We start from the raw sequence: 22,067 nt of genomic DNA, 5'->3' as shown, positions 1-22,067 counted from the left end.
AACTTCTGAGCTCAAACAATCCGCCTGCCTCAGCCTCCCAGAGTGCTAGGATTACAGGCGTGAGCCACCGCACCCGGCCTCACAAACATATTTTTTGTGGTATAAAAATCTACTTCTTGAGTGAGCCTTTAAAATACTGACTTAATATCTAATTTATTCATAATTGACAGTATAAGCCATTTACACAAGTCAATTAAAAGTATATAGACTTTGCCTTTACTATTTACTATTTATATTTGACCCGAATACACTGAATATTTTCATAGAAAAATCTGCTAAGTTCATAGTATTGCCCAATTTTATTATTGTTTTTATTTATTGCTTATTTTATTAATAATTATAATAATAATTATTAAATGACAGAAAGTCTGTTATTTAAATAAGTACACAAAGTATACTGTTTGTATCATTACATAAACTTGTATACATCTTTAACTTTTCTTTAAAGTTAATGATATTGATTCCTCTCAAAAAAAATGTCATCTTAATGCTGTGATCTGTTCATGAGACAATAATGCATATGTCTGAGGATGTGACATGATATTCAGAAACTAACTTTTATGTGATGAAACTCTCTATAGATATAAGTAAAATAATCAATTGTGAAGAAGTCAACATAATTTTTCAAAATAAAATCTTCCATATGTGTTGCTCAGATTTAGATTGCTATTATTTTGGTATGCTTAGAAAAATGACTTTTTTTTTTTACTAATTGCTAAATTATGTTCATAAAATAATTTTAATATTCTGTCTCCAGAACAGGTGACTATTGTATTTCTGGAACCATTTAATGATCATTATACATTGTTTATTGTCTCTTAAGCTTCTTTTACTCCTCTTTCAAAGTCTTATAAATATCATTATGTAAGCATGTGTGTAAAAGAGTTCAATTTTGTGATAAGTGATATTTAGAAAAATAGAGAATGACAAAGTAAGTGCTTAGGATGATGCCAATTATCTTCTCATTTTGACTTTATTTCTTAATCAAGGTATATAACTTATCCCAAAATGTCCAGGAGGATGATCTTCAGCACCTTCAGGTAACAATATTTGTATGCTCTTTTGTATATGTGGTAGTCTTTTGAACATGCATAGGAGAACGTTGGGGGATGATTTAGAAACATAACTGAGTGAGGGTATTTCCAGGTTTCTTGTTCTGGCCCTGTATGATTACGTTCTTTCTAATTCAATTTTCAGATTCCTTTGTTGCTGTAAAGCTACATACTATCATTCCTGTATATGTGAACATATATGGCAAATCAGAGTAGAGAATCTTTGGTTTAAAAATTACCCAAATGTGAAGTTGAAGTCTTAAGGTCAGGGATTTGATCACCGTTAGTATGATATCTGATATACGCTATATTTTTTCCTGTGGACCACTGTGTAGACAAGAACTGTGAGGGCTGACTTGACGATAACTAATAGAATTCTATTTCAGATCTGAAATAGACCTCAGCAATACCTAATTTATCCTTTATATTTTATAAATGAGGAAAATGAGGCCAAAAGAAATAAATGACTTGTTGAAACTTACATGGCTAATTAGTGAGAGTAGGAATAAAAATCTGGCCACCTGACCAGGCTCCTTCAACTCTTGAAGCAGTGTTTAAATCTCAAAGAAGGAAAAGGTTAGGTGTTTCCTAAAGATGGTTCACATCTCCATAACATTCTCTGCTCTCTTTCAATTCGTGTTATTCTTGGTTACTTAGGAAAACCTATTATTTCTCTGACTTTCCTTCTGCATATTTTATAGAAAAATTTGTTTTCAATATATTATGTTATCAAAAAAATATGTTATCTTGGCAATCAGAGCCATGTAGCAAAATGTGCAAATTTAACAGTAACAAAGGATGATAGAACAGAGTAATCTAAGACATTGGAAATATCATTTGGAATTCACATCCAGCATGCTACCAAATATGTTTTTAGTACCTCACACCAACCATCTATTGTAACAGAGGGAAGGACCTGAAGAAAAAAATATATATACTTGCTGTCTCTTTAAAACTTTCCCCACTCTTTTTGGGAACTGCAGCCTGGCCTGTATCCCTGAGGCAGGTTAAGTCCTTTGTTAAAAGAGAGAACTCAGCCATCCCAAGCAGCCCCAGCCCCTCCAGGTGGGTGGCTGGTGGAGGTCACAGGCTTTGTCTTTGGCAGAGAGGGGATGATTAGAGTTAACCACAATAGCCTAGAACTGAGAGGCCTTCCCTTTAAAAGCTCTGTACTTTTGCTTATGTTCAGGAAATTTGGATTTTGAGATGAGAAGGTCTACCATTTTTCCTTCTTTGCTGGCAAAGTAATAAACTTCTCTTTCCTCCTCAAACCACTTGTTCTCGTTCTTCTGATGCAGCCTCGGGACAAGTACTGAATTTTCAGTAACACTATGACAAATAGGCAATATGCTGAATAATTGTTAGATGTTTTTCACAATAAGAACAATTACTTCTTTGGGCATGTGTCATAAACTAGCCAACTACTTTCCAAATTAATGACATGGCATTGTTTGATAGTAGTTTAAAGGTTTCTAAAAAAAGCGCTGGTTTTGGACTTTGATATTGTGTAATATTTTTGGAGGTAATTTAAAAATTTTCCTATAAATTACAGTATCTCAACCTTCTTAAGAAGTTGTTATGAATTCAATTTATGTTAGTAAATGATTCTAATGAGAGTATTCCTGGACCAGCTGCTTCTTAGACAGGATATTCCAGACTTCATCACCCTAATGAGGTGCCTAATAATTACCTTTGCTTTCTAGATTCTCATAGCTCCCACAGGAGAGGCGGTGTGGTGCTTGGGGTGCTATTCTAAAGGGATAAAAGATGGGAATCCTGTGTGTCAGCTTTCTTCCTCAGCTCTGAGAAGCCACTCTGGCTTGTTACTCATGTGTAGGAAGCGGCATTTCTTGTGTTCTACAGAGAAAGCCACTCGGCCAGTCTGGATAAAACTCTTACCAGAGGCCCAGTCACAATCACCCCCTCAGGTCTATGTTCTCCAAAAATCTTAATGTTTCTGGCAACACAAAACTCATATTATGGTGTATCATGATCTCAATTGGTAGCAATAAAAAATAAGAGAAGGCAGTGTATTTGATTCTCCACTTTTTAAGTCAAATGCCTAATGTCTTTATAATAATCCAGGCCACTGTGCCATTACAGTTCCTCAGGCAACAACTTTTGTAAATGTATCCTACATAGTTTATGGCTCTCTGGTCTAATCTATGCAAACTCTGCTTTGAAAGGTCATTTAACATCTGTTTTCTTCTCCCCCTTCTTACCTACAAAAAATTAAGTCACATTCTAGATATAAAAGGCATTCATTTTCAAATGGAAACTTTATTTTTAAAATGTACTTTAAATGTCTTTAATTTTTAAATCTCTAATTACCATAGCTCTGTTTTACCTGTCCAATGCTTATTACCTGAAAATGATTAACATAATCTTAATAACACGGTATTCTGTTACAACTAGGGGGAAAAATGAACAGAAGAAAGCCAAGAAGTAATACTTAGCAGATAGTGAAGTGTTCTCTCTCTCTCTCTTTCTGTGTTTGTGTATGTATGTATATGTAATTTTTCTTGTAGCTTTTCACTGAGTATGGCAGACTAGCAATGGAGGAAACATTCCTGAAACCATTTCAGGTGAGTGAGGGTTAAATGATGGTAAATTCTTAATAGATTTTCCTGAAGATTATAATCAGGTATATTAATTAATTAGTTAAGGTCATACTTCTTTCTCATTTTCTTTATTTCATTCAAGAAGCATTTTTGAATACCTATTTAATGCTATTTGATGCAAAGAGAAGATAGAAATGGGAAAATGGAAATTTTATTAATTATTAAAAAAAATTGGGGGTGTAAAAAAGATAAATTGGACATTCTGGTTTCCACCAGGTAGTCAGCTTTTCTTCCCTCAACTCAACCCTAGAGATGTTACAGAAACCAGAAGAAACTGATGAATTTATCAAAAATAAAAGCTAAAAACAAACAAATAAGACTCCTGGGACAATAAAAGGTGGTTGCAAGCAGCAGCGAAAGTTGACTGAGCACTGGAGAGGACATTGGGTCAGGGAGAGTTTTTTAAAGGTGCCCTTTTCTTTCTTACACATTAACCTGTTCCATTGCCATTGAGTATCAGAACAAATGCCATCCTGGCCCTTGCTGGGGACAGCAGGATAATGTCAGGGCAACATCTGAACTTGGACTGAGTAGCACCTGGCCCTTTAGTGCTCCTTTCTGCTCCTGCCCCCCTTTAAATAACAAGAACAAGTATATTATTGTTAGGGTGGAAAGCCTGGTAGGGGCTCACGGCATGGGTAGAGAAACATTTCTCATACAGAGATTAGGATAGGAGGAAGAGGTTTATTTACCTTTTCCTGGGGAAGGGGAAAAGGACCAGCACGAAGATGGAAAAAGGAAGAATGTTCTGGCCCCAAAAACCAGCTATTGAGGCTTTTTAAAGGGGGTTGTACAAATGGTAGGATACAGTCGAGAAATTGCTACATCTGCTCCTTCCTTTCTTCTTGGTGGCAGGTAGATAACAAAAACTGCAAGTATGTCAAAGTCTAAGAGTCAGCTTCTCCACCTTTCCTTGGAGATGGATTATCTCAGGAGATGTGAATCTCTCCTGGAGATATAGTTGAGGCTGTAGCTCATTCTCCTGCTGTTTACTCAGGAACTCTGTAAAAGCAGATTCTCAAAAAAAAAAAAAAAAAACAATTTTGAAAGAGGGATTTAAATCTCTTTTCCATCCATTCAGCTCTTTTCAGAAGTTGCGCAAAACAGAACTCCTGCAGGGTACCTGTTAGTGAGAGAACTCATATGACTGATCCTTAACTGTTACTGGGGAAATTGTGGGATTGGATATTTTACTGTAATTTCTGCAAGGCTGCTCCTTTCAATTATAACTAAGTGCACCAGCCCTTAAAAACAGTACCTGGAGGGAGGTACAGACTTAAACACCATAGACTGTCCACCTGAAGTCCACCTTAGATTGATTCCTTCAATCTAAATTTATCAGAGGGAGCCCAAGCTAAGCTCTAGAATTTAGCTCCTCCCTGCAGTTACACATTACCAGCCAAATCGGTCATACCCTAAATATGAGCGTACAGGGGAGCTAAACAATTGATAAAAGGGAAAGAAGAATGGCTCAAATGGCAAGAAATTTAAGATAAGCTGTGTTAGTTACCTTTTCTTGTATAACAAATCATTCCAAACCACAAATTATCATTATCTCACACAATTTTTGAGGGTCAGGAAACTGGAACAGCTTAGCCCGCATGGTTTTGGCTCTGGGTCTCTCATGAAATTATACTCAAGATGTTGGCCAGGGAGACATTCCCTAAGACTTAACTGGAGGATCCACCTCCAAGCTCACACACATGGCTGTTGGCAGGAGCCTTCAACTCCTTAAACATGGGTCTTTCCATAGGGCTGCTGACAGTGAGTCATCCAGTTGGGAGACAGAAAGTAAGTGGCCAAGAGAGAAGACACAATTCTTTTATAACACAATCTTGGAAGTGACATACCATCAGTTCTGCCATATTGTGCCAGTCATACAGACCAGCCCTGGCATAATGTGGGAGAAGACTAAACAAAGATGTGAATACCAGAGCCGTGATTTTGGGGGCCACTATCCTATTAATATGCCGTAGTTTGTATAGACATCCCCCAATTGTTGAGCATTTGGATTTATTTCAGTTTTACACTATCATTCATAGTGGTGTTATAATACTCCTTTTGAATAATTTTCCTAAAGGATATATAGTCTCCAAAGGGAAGTTAACATAATTAAAAAATATATATCATTTGTAGGATATGTATAGCATAGGTCCATCATTTGCACCAGTTGCCTGACTGAATTTAATTCATTAAAAAAAGTATTTATGACTTCATATGTTTTTATCTGAGCAAATTAGGCTAATTTATATTCTTGGTTTTTATCTGTACCTATATATATGAACAAACCAAGATTTCAGCAGTGTAGAAAAACTGATGGCTTTTGAAATAAGGACTGGAATTCATAAAGATCCATACATGATCTATGTAACACACACAGATTATCTTGGGAGGGGATAGGGCAGTGGGTATGCTGTGGCTAGGTCATCCCTGTTCATGAGAACCAATTATTAAATATTCTGGAATTATATAAACCATTTATTAAACACTTAGTAGCTTGAAATCAACCATGGTGGGTGTATTTACACCACAGAAATTGGCAAATACTACAAATCAGGCTTTTTTTTTTTGTCAGAGAGCTAGTTTAACAGCATACCACTGGATGGGAGCATCAGGCAGGAAACCCAGGAGTTGGAACATTGGCATTGATTTCATTATTATTATATACATTGCTAATTTAAAAAAACAAAACTTTATATTTGCTTCTGTTCTACACATGGTCCTCATTATTTTGAACCGGGAAGATGCCCAGTGAAAAAGAAAAAGAAATGAAACTAAAAGTGCACAAGAAAAATGCAAATTATAGCCAAATCCACATACTTGGTTTCATTTATCCTGGTTCATGAGCCTTTATTTTCCAAAAGTTGCTTCCTAACTAACCTCTATTTTCAAAATACATGTTTTAAGTAGAAATGTTCCAAATATAAATTATCATATTTTATTTTGACAAATTGTGACAAAAATGGGCATCTTTTTTAAGTTAGTAGACTATTTAAAGATAGTAGATATGAGTATTTTTAAATTTTCCTTGCCACAAGAATCTCTCCTCTCTCCAAAAGAATCTACAAAACAAAAAAAGAGGGAGCAAAGGCTCCATCTTAGTGAAACAGGAAATATCCATAACCACACACTAAGAAGTGTCCCTGTTTAAGGAAAGAAGATGGGATCCAAGGATTTTATATCCAGCAAAATTGACTTTCAGGTATAAAGGGCCAAAACCCCTTTTTTAAATTTATTTCGATAGAGTTAGGGATACAAGTGGGTTTTGGTTACATGGAGGAATTGTATAGTGATATCTGGGTTTTTAGGGTACTTGTCACCCAGATAGTGTACATTGTACCCGATAAGCAATTTTTCTTCCCTCACTCCCCTCTCCCCACTTCTGAGTTTCCAATGTCCATTGTACCACTCTGTCTGAAGGGCCCCAACTGTTTATCAACATGTAAGAATGGAAGGAATATTGTTCCCATGACTCTTAATGAGAAATCTAAAGAATGGGCTTCAGATAAGCAAAGATGACACAAGGACTAGTGGTGAGCATTAAATATATATTTGTGAAATTAAGACTAAATGAAGGATAGAGAATATCATACATAATGTCTATCTTTTATAAATAAATAGATTGATAAAAAAGTAGGAGAATGAAAACATATGCTAATTTTTTAAAATGTTTTCATTAAATATTCCTAGTAGTTGATGGTAGTAGTAGTACTGCTACTCTGAGGATATTGTGTACGTATTGTAGCATTTAAAATATGAATAATTATGGGATATCGTAATTTGTTCATCCCCTATACCTAAAGAACCAAGATTCTTGATTCAAGATTCTTGAACAAGGAGATATGGACATAATATAGAAGTTCAGTGGAAACTCTATAATCCTGAATTTGAATTGGAAATGTTAGTATGAATTTATGAGATGTTTTATCACACACACATACAATTACATCCTAGCTCTGCCCACTGAGAAGACCTAGAAACACTGACCAACTCAATAGATCTGCCAGGATTATAATCTTGAAGTACCATATTCCACTAAAAGAAACCAGTGCTTCTTAGAGAAATGTCTGATTCTAGGTCAAGGGCAGGAAATTAACTTAGAACATCTTTGGGAAAAAAAAGTATCATAAAGGTATGTTAGTTATTTTTCTGTATTTTTTTGTTTGTGATATTTTGTCAGTTTTTTAAAACGTGTAATTTATTTTTCTTATTCTAAATAAACACTTTCAAGCCTAATTTTGCATTCTTTTTCTTTTTTTTTTTTTTTAGAGACAGGGTATTACTCTTGCTCAGGAGGCTGGTCTCAAACTCCTGAGCTCAAGCAACCCTCCCGCCTCAGCCTCCCAGAGTGCTAGGATTACAGGAGTGAGCCACTACACCTGGCCTGCATTCTTTTTCTTATAGGGGCTTCTCCCCTGCCCCACCCTGCCCCACATGTTGTATAGGCTTTAGGCCTCACAAAACGTGGATTGCCACCCCTTTGTATGCCACGTGTGCATAATGAGAGCCCCTGAAGAAAAGAATGGAACAAATGAGAAAATAATAGAGATAATAAAGGAAAAATATTTAAAGAGATGATAGAAGAAAACTTGCCTCAGATAAAACTTGCATCCTCATACTATATCCATAGAAAAAACTGATACATTCCAGTCAATACGAGAATATACTTAGTAAAGTTATTGAAATTTTAAGGACAAAAAGTCCACACAGAATTTTCCATAGTATTAATAGCATTTCATGGGAAAAGACAGATGAATGATAATTGACAAAGTTTTGAAAGAGACACCTCAAAAATTTTATATCCAGCCCCAATTTGTCCATTAACTATAAAGGCAACAAAATATTCTCGAGAATGTGAGTACTCAGGAAATATAGCAACTCTCTCTCTTCTTGAAAAATTGTATGCCAAAATTCAGCCAACTTGTATTTTATTCAAAGTAAAAGCTCAGGTATGGAGAAGTTAGCAGCAAAAGGATTTTTAATGCACTGAATCTAATTAGATACAACACTAAAATCAAACAACTTTGAGTATTATGAATACAGAGCAGATTAGTATTAAATCAATATTAAATATTTTAAACCTTGACATTATAAAATTGATAACTAAAAAATTAGGAAATGATTTATCAACAAATCTGTTATAAGCAATGATTCTGTGCCAGGCATTGTACTAGGTCCTAAAAATACTATAATGAGCAAGAAATTGATGAAGTTTTGCCTTTAGAAGTCTTACCATCTATAATTAATGATCTATAAAATTATAGTACTGATGTTGATATCTATTTTTTTTTTACTGTCTAGTTCCCAATCCTCCCCTTCTTCTAGCAGTAGAACTCCTCTTTCCAGTAGGGAATCTTTCCCTTTGGTTCAGGTGAATCTGATGCCATTCACACCTTACTTAGAGGTACCAGTTCAGACCATCCCATCCTCTGACCACAGTGATTATTTCTAGACTGGACATGTGGTCTAAGGTGGGCCAGTCCCCGGACATTTCCTGGCATAGTTATCATGAAAAATTGATTCACACTGGTGTTGCTTAGCTGGCAGGACATGAATCTGGATCTCAGTGGTGATCTTGGCCATCAAGTAAAGAAGACTGATTGGAGAAAGAGCCTTGGTAATGTCATTTAAGTGTCCTGAGTCCTACTGAAATCAGCTACACCACTGACCTTTTCAGTTATGGAACCAATAATAAATTTTCTGATTTTTACCTTAAGCTTGTTGGAATAGGATTTCATTACTTTCAACTGAAATATGTCCATCAAATTCTAGTATTAAGTATTATAATAGGGCAAGTTCAAGTATTATAATAGGGGAGCACTTAGCAGTAGCACATATATAAATTCTCTTATAATTTCATATGCATTTGTGATATCTTTCAATGCTCATTATATTTTAAACATTTATACTCAAACTGCTATTGGTTTTATTTCAAAGTATGACAACGACAACAAAAAAAAATAGCAGGTGGAAGGGAAGAGTGGTGAGACGAAGTTTAAGAATATTAATTTCTCATTGTAGGGAGTTAAAAGTGAAACATATATTTAAAAAGCATGACTCCAAACCAATAAGGAAAGATAGACAACCAATAGAAACATTGACAAAAGACCTGATCAGGCACTTCACAAAAGAAAATGAACACAATGGGCCAATGAACATATGGGTGCTCCATTTCATTAGTTGTCAGGGAAATGCATATTGAAACCACAATGGGCTACTAAACTCCACCCTCTGGAATGGTTAAAATTTAAAAGAAAATACCAAGTGTTGGAGAGGATGTTACACATCAGGAGCCCTCTAGCACTGCTGGTAAGATTATAAATTGGTACAGCACTTCGGAAAACTGAGAGTATCAACAGATCCTGAACATATGCATACTTTATTACCCAGTAATTCTGCTTCTAGGTATAAACCCAAAGGAAATGTGTACATATGTTAACCGAAAGACTCACGAATGTTCATAGCAGCACTATTCATACCAGCCAAAAACTAGAAACACTGAAATGCCCATCTACAGTAGAATGAATGAGAAATTATTTACATAATGGAAATTTGTGCAGTAAGGACTGTGTGATAAGCAATTATGCAATGATATGATGAATCTCACAAAAGTAATGTTGAGTGAAAAAGCCAGACCAAAAAAATACATCATGTATGATTTTACTTATATAAATTATAAAAACAGGCAAAACTAATCTATGGTTAGATTAGTTAGAAGTCGGGCTAGCGGTTGCCCTTGGACAAGGACTAATGACTAGAAGATAATAGGAATAGGGGCTTGTGGCTTGCTGGACATTCTCTCTCTCTTGATCTAGGTGCTGGTTCAGTTCATGGTGTGTTCAGTTTGTGAAAGTTTGTTAAGCCATATACTTATTATATGTTCAGTTTTGTGTATGATTTAAAGATTTAAAAAGTAAGCCTTTTTTTTTTTTACTTACACATTAATTGTATTAGAGGTAAATGTGATCAGCTGCCAATATTTCGAATGGTTGTGAATCTAACTTCAGTTCTCCAAAGTGTCATAAACATTTTCAATCTGGAGGGCTAACATGCCGCCTCTGGGTAGTTAGTAGGCTCCATTGACAGATGCTTAGAATGTCTACAATTATGTGCTCTAATGTTAAATAATAATTGAAATTCTTTGCAAATGGGCTTGCACACTCAAGAGTGAACTATTTTTTACACAAAAAGCTTACCAAGAATAGGACAGTGGCTCCAAAACCACTTTTTAAAATATATTCCACTTTTTAAAATATATTAAAATATATTTTAAAATATATTCCATACAGAATAATTTTAAGATATCATTAGTAGTTTCTTATATAGTACTCTATTTAAACAAGAATTTAAAAAATACTAAGTGTGTAAAAACTGCAACACCACAAAGATTGAGCCATTTTACTAGTGTAATGAAACATTAGAACAATCTTGGAATAGGCAAGCAAAATATTCAGAAGGCTGAATATTTGACTCTCAGCTCAATGTTATTCAAAACCTTTTTTTTATAACTTCAAAAGAATTTGTTAGAACTTGTAATGGTGAAAAATCATTTACTTGAAATTCAGCAATGTTTTAAATGTCATCTCATTTTCCTTTTAGTCAGTTAATTCCAAGAATATTTTAATTTAATAGTTTTTATTTAAAGTGCCACATATAAAACAGTTCCACTTTCTATGAAATTATTTTTCTCCTTTTTTCTTGCTTCCAGCCCTCCTCCATTTGTGTATATTCCTAGGGAAATGACTGGATCGTGTTCATCAAATGTTAACTATGGTTAAATCCAGGAGATGGGATTTGGGGTATATTTAAATTTTTATTTCCTCTGGCCTTTGCTATCTAGTAGTTTGAACTTTTTATGATGAGTGTATTTATGTATCATTTCTATAAAAACATTAAAATAATTTCTTTAAAAAAGAAAAGCTGATCTTGTATCTGATACCTACATTCACAGCCATCAAACAGGAAGACTCATAGGAACGTGTTCTACACAAAATCTGGTTACAGTTACATAGTTCCATTCAGCCAGTTTGAGGATCATCTCTAAGTCTCATCTCTCAGGGGGGTGCATTCATCTTGGCATTTTGTAGGCAGCTGTCTGTTCACACTTAGTGGCAACATGTAGGATGACCTTATAGGGGGAGGGACCACTCAGAAACTTTGAAAGGTTTTGTTTGCTTTTTAATTCCACAATACATTAATAGTAAAAAACACTAATCAAATGACAATGATATTATAATTGGCTTCAATAAAAAGCAGATGGAGGCACCTGAAGGTCCCCTTATCAATCCTTTCTTACTGTTTTTTTAGAGTCTGATATTTCTTGTTCGAGACTGGAGTTTCCCATACGAGTTTTCATATGGAGCTGATGGTGGCGCCAAATTCTTGGAAAAACGCCTCAAGGTTTGTTAGCTATTTAGGGGCATGAAATTTCTCTAATAATAATCTAGAATTATTTTTGTTGGATGATTTGCTGAATAGATACTCAGTAGGTACAGTCTCATTTGACTCTAATAGTATTTCTATGACTAAGAGTGATATTTAATACACACTGCTTTTAGAGTTATAATTTTAAATATTATCAATAATTATGATATAGGTAAAGAATTCTTTATAGATACCTATAAAATAATAAGTTATTCCTAAAGATATAATTTTTACATTGAAGATTAAATCATTTCAAGACTGACGGTACAAATATCGAGATTCATGTTTTAGTAGAGGTTTAAAAGTCAATATCTAATTTTGAAATCCCCGAAGTCAATCTTAGAAGATTTTGCTAGTAGTTCGCAGAAAGTAAAATCAGAAGGCCTTCCACTCTCTGCATCGTGATAGTTCAATATTGTATGAATTGTTTACATTGAGCAGATATCACAAAAATACATAGTAATAAATCGGGTGGGAAAAACCCAAAATTTTTTTAAAAGTTCCTTGAAAATTAGGATCTCTGGGCTTACCCTATTAGGTTTATAATTACTTTTAGAGTAGTTTGTCTATACTATAAACTGCCAGATACATGTTTTAGAAAAGGGGGAGTGGGGAGAGGCAAGCAATTTAGCCTGTAAGTAAACACTCAACTATTCAGATGCCCTTCTAGAATGCAAATGTATACTTAGCAGGTGACAGGAGGTTGTCTTGAGTATCTCCTGAAAAGAAGGTAGGAATATCTCATGATTTATTTGTCTCATATGAGCACTTTGAATTAAAATTTGAATTTGTACAAACTATCTAGAGTAAAACCCCACTAATTTGTACTAAAAAATGGGAAGGCCCATCTGAGTTAGCATAAGGGTAGACACTTGTTAATTATAATAACTAAGCCACATGTTTGCCGTGCTACTTAGATATGGCTGTGTGGGCAAATTCACCTAAGACTTTCTTCATTCCTTAATAGCAGCCCTGTCATGTCCTTTTTATCATGGTGGGACCAAACAGACACAGCAAATATAAGATGCCACAGAATTCCTTTGTTTGATTTATGTTGAAAGTAGCTTAAACTTAAGAATGATTTACTGCAGGTCTCAGGGAACCAGCATGAAGAACTACAGAATGTTCGAAAACACATCCATTCCTGTTTCACCAACATTTCCTGTTTTCTGCTACCTCATCCTGGCTTAAAAGTAGCTACCAACCCAAACTTTGATGGAAAACTGAAAGGTTTGCCTGTCTTTTAATGAATGTTTATATCACTTAGTCTGATTGTAAAAGTGTCATTTTATCCACTGGGCTTATGGCTGATAGATAGTTCAGTTTATTCGCTTCTGTGAGAATTGGGGATGCTGGCTGGCGCTGGAGCTCCTCCTCAGTGAGTGGTGGGGTTCTGTGGGCACTGAATGTGTGTGCTGCCTGCGGAAATAGGGCAAATCCTGCATTCACCCGGGAGGACACAACCCTCATGCTCTCACCTCTGTGCACTGAGAAATGTTTCTTAATGTCTTTATACTTAATTTGCCTTATCTACATTAAAGGAGACAATAGGTATCTATAGTATTGGAATGTTGTATTAAGTTATATAATTAGAGCTTGAAAGAAACATTGCATAGTAGTGAATTGAGGTCTTTAAAGTTGCTACTCGTCTGGGCGTGGTGGCTCACACCTGTACTCCTAGCTCTTTGGGAGGCCAAGGCAGGAGGATCGCTTGAATTCAGGAGTTCAAGACCAGCCTGAGCAAGAGCGAGACCCAGTCTCTACTAAAAATACAAAAATTAGCCAGGTGTTGTGGTGTGTGCCTGTAGTCCCAGCTACTCAGGAGGCTGAAGCAGGAGGATCACTTGAGCCCAGGAATTTGAGGTTGCTGTGAACTAGGCTGACGCCACGGCACTCTACTCAGGGCAATGGAGTGAGACTCTGTCTCAAAATAAATAAATAAATAAATAATAAAAATAAATAAAATTGCTACTGAAGAATTTAATTATAAATTATTAAAAGCATTGTTAAAAATGAAATCCTCTCTGAATGAGAACCAGTTTCTGAAAAAACCAAAAAGCACTAAAGTGTTTTTCAAGTAGCATGTACTTATCATATGTAATTATCTCTTTAACAGAGGCTTGACCATTACATGATTCAAAATAAAAAAAGCTTGGGGTGGAGGTGGGAGTTGGGGAAACAGAAGTTAATCTTTCCTAATAGATAGTCACCAGGTCTTTAGACTTATGCTTCCTAGTTAATACAAGGTAGTACAAAGACATTTCTGACTTTTTTACTTGTAAGCCTAGCATTAAGTATACCACTTTTGTTTAATTTACTATGGCCTTTCTGTATTGTACCAGGGGTGAGACAGTGACATTACAAGCTTTTCAGCACAATTGTTGTCAGGGGGATTTAAAATTACTTTTTAAAAAGGACAACATAACTTGTATCCAGTTTTATGAAATGCAAATTTGAAAAGCAAAAGTATTATTTTTTCCCCTGTATCCATGGCATTTATTCTCAGATACCTTATATTCAATTTTGGCAGGTAGTACCATAAATAGTCTCACATTTCTCAAACATCAGCAATGCTTTTATACACATTTTAAATTATCTTACCTTTATATTAATACAATAGAACAGATATCAGTAAGCACATATTAACATGTGGATGCCAGGATCCTATAATTTCACTGTCATACTTATGAATTCCAACCTACTAGTGGACACACAGATCTCTTGATATTGTGCAATTACCTAATGGCTTCAATGTGTTTTGAATAAATTACATAAAGAGAGGGTTTCCACAAGCCTTTCTTTCTTCTCTGGAATTAGAAGCCAAAAACAGGCAGAGGAGGGGCAGGCCTTCGACAACAGTCCTTTATTGGGATTAAAAAAGTACTCTGGCTTGTTCCATTACTATAGTATTCAGCCACAGTTCTTAAATTAACTGATACATTTTGTAATGAAAGAGCTCAGGGAGAGAATTTAAGACAAATATGCAAATATGGAATCGCACTTTTCAACAGATTTGTTCTCCATCATATTTTATTCAGAGTCTACACATATATTGACCTACATAATTGGCTTACAGCTACCTGTAAGTTATGAGTTTACCAAAGTGGCTAGCCTGGGAGAAAGAAAAGTGAAGGGAAGCTTCAATTGCCATAAGAGCTCCATCTTAATGAGGCTTTTATACTTTAAGGGACAGTTGCTAAGTCCCTCTTGTGTGCAGAAATGGTCTACTTTGCCTCACTGTTTCCTTGAGCAGTTTTGAAAGTCTGCTATCTACATTATTTTTCCATCCCACCCTGAATCTCAATTATTATAGCAGGTCACCAACACTTTGGCCAAGCCCCTAAAGACCTACTAAGATTTTACTCTTGTGGCAAAAATTACCGAAGAAATGATGAAAATAGAACATCATCCAGAATCATCATCTACCCACACATATTTATTGAACACTTTCAGTGGGCCAAAGCTTATTAATATGCCTCTGAAAATTGATCCGAACTGGTCTGCAGATGTTCTGGGTCATGTATCTACCGTGTTCAACTAATATTATTAGCAAGAGCTTACCACCTGTGTATGTTACTTTCTGAATCCAAAATTTGAAAACTTCTCATTGGTCCTAATGAGAACAATAATGGCTAATGCCATCTTCAGAACACATTTTTAATCCAAATGTGTGGTTATTTGCTGGTTACTTTAATGATACCACACTTGCTGGTACATTAAATACACAGGTATGTCTTATTCCATTCCAATTGTATAAGAAAGTTTTGGGGAAAGAAAGTGGTTTTATAAGGAGAAAATTTTGTTTTATGCAGAAATTCAGGAAGAATTCATACATACTAGACATATATTATAGTAATATTCTACTAAAGCTGAAAAAAGCATAAAATCATATACAGAAAAAGAAACCCATTGGTATTGGTGAATACAGAGACACTGCAGGCAACAAAACACAAAACAGGAATGTGGTAACATAAATACAAATATCAGTATTGTATTCCAGTGAATATTGGTAACTAAAAAGCAAACCATAAAAAATACACATAAAAAATACACATAAAAAATACAATTGAATAAATCTATATATAGTAAAAGCAAAATTATAAATGAAAATTGGTACAATGCAAACAGCAAAATAAATTTGAATAAACTCTTATACAAGTACCCATAAATCATGGTCACTATTTCAAAGTGATACAAAACATAAAACAAAACAAATTTTCAGGATATCCAGCATCATGCTCACACATGTCACAAAAGAAGTGAAGAAAACATAAATTCTAACATAAACCACTATTTCAATGTACATTGGAGCTATAATAACAGGGAAAATGCAAACACAATCTTAAGGTTTGAATCTTTAAGACCTTGAAAATCACTACCCCTGAAGCCTGAAAACTCAGTGACTCTGCTGAAATCCAGATCTTCAAAATTACAGGCAATTACTGCATTTACTTAGAAACCTAGCAGGTCAAGGACATATCTTGCTTTTTATATTAATACATAGTATGTGTATTTTTCCATATATTTGAAATAATGATTTAAGAAATTATCATTGTGTTAAAAGATTTCTCTGATGATATAATTTTCTGTATTTCTGTAACGTTAAGCTTGAACCAACTGCTACAACATGGGTTATATGTAATCAGTTATACCAAACATGACAGGTACATAACTCAGACTACCTCTGAACACCCTTCCTACGGCCTTTTCTTGCTGTGTTATTTTGTGTTGCTGAGTTCCACCACTAGAGGTAGCATCATCATCACTATCTTTTTGAACTCCAGAGTCCAAGTTACCACAGCTTATCCAATTCTATACACCTCTTATAAGATGGCCACACTAAACACAGAACAATTTTGGGATACATTTTCTGGAGGGAATGAATTATAAGACAGTAAATATCTGGACTTTCCCCCTTTTATGAGTTTCTCTATATAAAACAACAAACAAGACTTAAAAGACATGAAATGGTTATATAAATGGGCTGTAAACTATATGCATAACATTTACTATCAAGAAAGCTATTTTATAGGTGGCAGATAAGGTAAATATAAAATTGGCATGGAAATAAGAGAAACCAGCAGTGGAATTTTTGGCAAGGAGAATCATTTACCCTAAGAAGAGGTTTCTGGAGTTGTTTAAATGACGGAGAAGTGAGTGATGGCATTATCACTGGGGACGAAATGAAGGAAACCAAAGGATGTTTTATTCTATGGCATGGAGGACTGGATAGGATTTTAAAAATAATGATGGATTTGCTTTTATTTGTAGAAATAGATGATGAATTCATCAAAAACTTGAAAATACTGATTCCTTGGCTACTTAGTCCTGAGAGCCTAGATATTAAAGAGATCAATGGGAATAAAATCACCTGCCGAGGTCTGGTGGAGTACTTCAAGGTATCATTCTCATTTCTAGAGCATTTGTGAGTACTTACACTAGACGTGTATTGGAATGTAGTTCCTACAAACACAAATTATAGACTCTGTACTATGGGAGCAAATGTATGGGGAATCTATAAAAAAGATTTTAAAATTATGAAACACTCAAGCTTACTTTCTGAAATTATTTTTCAAGGAAACTACATAAAGGTAACTTTAATGTCCCCTTTTATCTTGAGGGAAATATATTTTAAAATATAAATGTAAGAGTTGGAAAAGTCTTTTGGGGGAGGAGGTGTTACCTAAGTTTCATGACCTATACTGAATTTTACCTTCATTCTGAAGATTTCCCCCCAAAGGGACTATACCTTCCTACTGAAGAAAATTCTTCCACATTTCTTGCTCTCTACACCAAGGGCCAATTTGAAGTGGAATTATTTTAAATTTGTATTTACGTCTTTACCTCAGATAGCACCAAATACTTTCTAACAACCCACATATATAGTGGAGAATTTCAGTTACCAACCCAATTTGTGGATTGATGCTCCAAGGACTAAAATATCAATTTTTGAAATTCACATTTTGTCATTTAAAATGCTGTCATCTACCTCCTATGTGACCTACTTACCTTTATTACTCTCAGCAATAATGACATGTTATTTACCTAAAATTCGAATTTTTAGTGTGTGTAACACTGTGGAGGAAATTCAGGACCCTTACCCAGATCTGTTCCATAAAGCTTATGACATCAGCAGGGTACAGATTCCTGTGGGTAACTGAAAAAGGGAGGTTACTCCCAGCAGAGGGACCTAAGAAAGTTTTAAAGAGGATGGCACTGAGTTGAGCCTTTAAGAAGGGTAGAATTGGCAGGTGGAGATGTATGAAAAGAACATTCCAGGAACAGGGAATGACATGAACTAAGAAAGAAGGGAATGAAGGTATGAGAAAGAGATAACAGTTACAAGTTCTTAAAAATAGTTTTTTGAAATGTCAAGACCTTAGAATACAATTTAATAGAATTAGAGAAATATTGAGTGGAATTGCTTGAACATGAGTCTTTTCCTTTTTTGTTTTTTTTTAGGCTTATATAAAGATCTATCAAGGTGAAGAATTACCACATCCCAAGTCCATGCTACAGGTACTTATTAATCAGGAGGCATGAAGTTTTAAAACATACTTGTCACTTAAGCTAAGCTTTCCTGCTTGTATTCACATATATGCCAATCTGGCCATCAGAAATTACCAAATAAAAATATTTGATATAATCATTTATTGGAAGATTTGCTTATTTTTGCCCATTTATGCATTCTTCTAAACATTTTACACATAAACACAGAAAGCTTTACTTGTATTGAGATATGCTTTATACCAAAGAGTTTTTGTTCTCTTTGCATTAAATTTGTTTAGAAAACAGACTCATACTGTGATTTAGATTCACACATGTAATAAGAAGCAGCAAAGCAGGTCCAAGTTTAAAACAAGTAGTCTCCACAATTAAACATTTTTTTAAAAGGAGATAGGCATGGTGACATGCAGCTGTAATCCCAGTTACTTGGGAGGCTGAGATGGAAGGATTGCTTGAGCCCAGGAGTTCAACTCCAGCCTGGGCAACATAGCAAGACCCCCATCTCAAATAAATAAATAAAAAGAAAAACTTGTTTCCTTACATATGTTTACAATTTAAATTCTTAATTGTTCTTTTTTGTTATCAGTGATACATTGTTCTATCAGCAGCAGTCCTCAAACTTAGACATATTTTTATATACTAGTATATATTAATATAATATGTACTATATTATTTCCCTTCAGTTTGGGTTTATAGATTTTTTTCCTCCCTAGCAATTGATGAAGCTAAAATATATTTTTTGGGAGGAAAAAATCTTCCAGATGAAAATTCATCTTAGAACTATGATTTAATAGCTGGGTATAGTGGCATGCGCCTATAATCCCAGCTACTGGGGAGGCTGAGGCTGGAGTTTGAGGCTGCAGTGAGCTATCATAGCACCACTGTACTCCAGCTTGGGCAACAGAGGCAAGACCTTGGCTCTTAAAAAAAAAAAAAATGGTTTATTGACTAAAAATCTGTTGTATGCCTTTTGAAATTTTAATTTTACTAATTTAAAAAATGTAGTGGAAATATTTTGAGTTTCAAATTACTTGATGACTTTGGTTTCCTGCACATTTCTTGCACATGATGCTTGAAATGTGAACTGCCTATGGAAGTTTAATGAATATAAATTGCATTTTACATCATATTTTGTACTTTGTCCAAAGGCCACAGCAGAAGCTAACAATTTAGCAGCCGTTGCAACTGCCAAGGACACATACAACAAAAAAATGGAAGAGGTAAGAGCTAAATAATATTTTAAATGATGTTTTAAGCAAACCCAGTATTTCTTCATTGAATTCATTCTTTTTTTCCTTCCGTGTCACTGTATACACATGGAAAGGGATGGCTTTGACTTATTTTTCTCAGCCTATGTGTATCATGTCTATTTATTATATTCCTCAAATACTTTTAAAAAACAAGAACATATGTATGCATAATTTTAAAGGCATTTTAAATGAATTGTCTCTTTATATAATATTTCCCTGTTAACATTTTGTGGGGGACAGATCTTCTCATTATTTGTATGATCTACTGGCTAAAATAATGTGTTACCCTCTCTACTACACCTCCTTATATTCTGCAATTCCTGTATTTCTCTTAAAGATAAACTCTTTTAGGAAAAAAAAAAATCAAACCTCAATGACCAGTACCTCTATATACTGTATTTCCTTATTTTTACATTCCAAATTAGGATGAATCTAATAATTATTGTGTTTATCTACCAATGTGATAGGTTTTATTTTATCCCCAAAATGTTATAAAATTAAAATTGCCTCCAAAATTGATGGAATCTTAGAATTGAGGGAAATACAGTATATGGAATGCTGTTTATGACATAGGTAAAGGGCAAATCAGAATGAAAGTCTTCTTGACATAGTTAAATCTCAAATACAGGCATACTTCATTTTATTGTACTCCACTTTACTACACTTTTTACAAATTGAAGTTTGATGGCAGCCCTGTGTCAAGCAAATCTATCAGTGCCATTTTTCCAACCATATGTGCTTACTTCCTGTCTCAGTGTCACATATTGGCAATTCTTGTAATATTTAAAACTTTTTCATTTTTATTATATCTGTTATGATGATCTGTGATCAGTGGTCTTTAATGTTACTATTGTAATTGTTCCGGGGCACCATGAACCATGCCCATAAAAGATGGTGAACTTAATCGATGAATGTTGTGTGTGTTCTGACTGGTCCACTGACCAGCCATTCCCCTCTCTCCCTCCCTCTTCTTGGGCCTCCCTATTCCCTGAAACACAATAACGTTGAAATTAGGACAATTAATAAACCTACAATGGCTCCTAAGTGTTAAAGTGAAAGGAAGAGTCTCATGTCACTCACCTCAAAAAGGCTAGAAATGATTAAGCTTAGTGAGGAAGGCATGTTGAAAGCCAAGATAGTCTGACTGAGATAGTCTGAAAGCTAGATCTCTTGCACCAGTCAGCCAAGTTCTGAATACAAAGGAAAGGTTCTTGAAGGAAATTAAAAGTGCTACTCTAGTGAACACATGCATAAGAAAGCAAAACAGGCTTACTGCTGATATGGAAAAAGTTTTAGTGGTCTGGATAGAAGATCAAACCAGTCACAACATTCCCTTAAACCAAAACCTAATCCAGAGCAAGACTCTAACTCTCTTCAATTCTATGTAAGCTGGGAGAGGTGAGGAAGCTGCCAAAGAAAAGTTTGAAGCTCGCAGAGGTTGGTTCATGAGGTTTAAGCAAAGAAACCATCTCTATAACATAAAAATGCAAGGTGAAGTAGCAAGTGCTGATGCAGAAGCTACAGCAAGTTATCCAGATCTACCTGGGATCATTAATAATGCAGCGACACAAACAACAGATTTTCAGTGTAGACAAAACAGCTTTATATTGGAAGAAGATGCCATCTAGGACTTTCATAGCTAGATAAGAGAAGTCAATGCCTGGCTTCAAAATTTCAACTCTCTTGTTAGGGGCTAATGCAGCTGGTGACTTTAAGTTCAAGCCAGTCCTCTTTACCATTCTATAAATCCTTGGTCCCTTAAGAATTATGTTAAATCTACTCTGCCTGTGCTCTATAAATGGAACAAGAAGCCTGGATAACACCACATCTATTTACCACATTGTTGACATTGTTGAGACCTACCACTCAGAAAAAAAGATTCATTTCAAAATATTACTTCTCATTGACAATGCAGCACCTGATCAGTCACCCAGGAGCTCTGATGGAGATGTACAAGGAGGTTAATGTTTTCATGCCTGCTAACACAACATCCATTCTGCAGCTTATGGATCAAAAAGTAATACCAACTTTAAAATCTTATGATTTCATAAGGCTATAACTGCCATAGTGATTCCTCTGATGCAGCTGGGAAAAGTAAATTGAAAACCTTTTGGGGACGGGCGCGGTGGCTCACGCCTGTAATCCTAGCTCTCTGGGAGGCCGAGGCGGGCGGATTGTTTGAGCTCAGGAGTTCGAAACCAGCCTGAGCAAGA

At 35.1% G+C, this 22,067-nt stretch overlaps 1 protein-coding gene across 2 annotated transcripts in view; it reads left to right on the top strand.

The window, feature by feature from the left end:
- ATL1 (atlastin GTPase 1) overlaps nucleotides 1-22,067 on the top strand; it is a 55,124-nt gene that overhangs the window by 26,374 nt on the left and 6,683 nt on the right. For both annotated transcript variants that reach the window (XM_012663794.1, XM_012663793.1), the window contains exons 5-11: nucleotides 990-1,040; nucleotides 3,581-3,637; nucleotides 11,981-12,073; nucleotides 13,189-13,327; nucleotides 17,369-17,496; nucleotides 18,560-18,616; nucleotides 19,753-19,824. In XM_012663794.1, the coding sequence (XP_012519248.1) occupies nucleotides 990-1,040; nucleotides 3,581-3,637; nucleotides 11,981-12,073; nucleotides 13,189-13,327; nucleotides 17,369-17,496; nucleotides 18,560-18,616; nucleotides 19,753-19,824 (597 nt within the window). The remainder of the gene's footprint in view (nucleotides 1-989; nucleotides 1,041-3,580; nucleotides 3,638-11,980; nucleotides 12,074-13,188; nucleotides 13,328-17,368; nucleotides 17,497-18,559; nucleotides 18,617-19,752; nucleotides 19,825-22,067) is intronic.

The sequence above is a fragment of the Propithecus coquereli genome, unplaced genomic scaffold, assembly GCF_000956105.1.
Source record: "Propithecus coquereli isolate 6110/MARCELLA unplaced genomic scaffold, Pcoq_1.0 Scaffold83, whole genome shotgun sequence".
NCBI classification, from domain to species: domain Eukaryota; kingdom Metazoa; phylum Chordata; class Mammalia; order Primates; family Indriidae; genus Propithecus; species Propithecus coquereli.
This window is presented reverse-complemented; position numbering and strand designations above follow the sequence as displayed.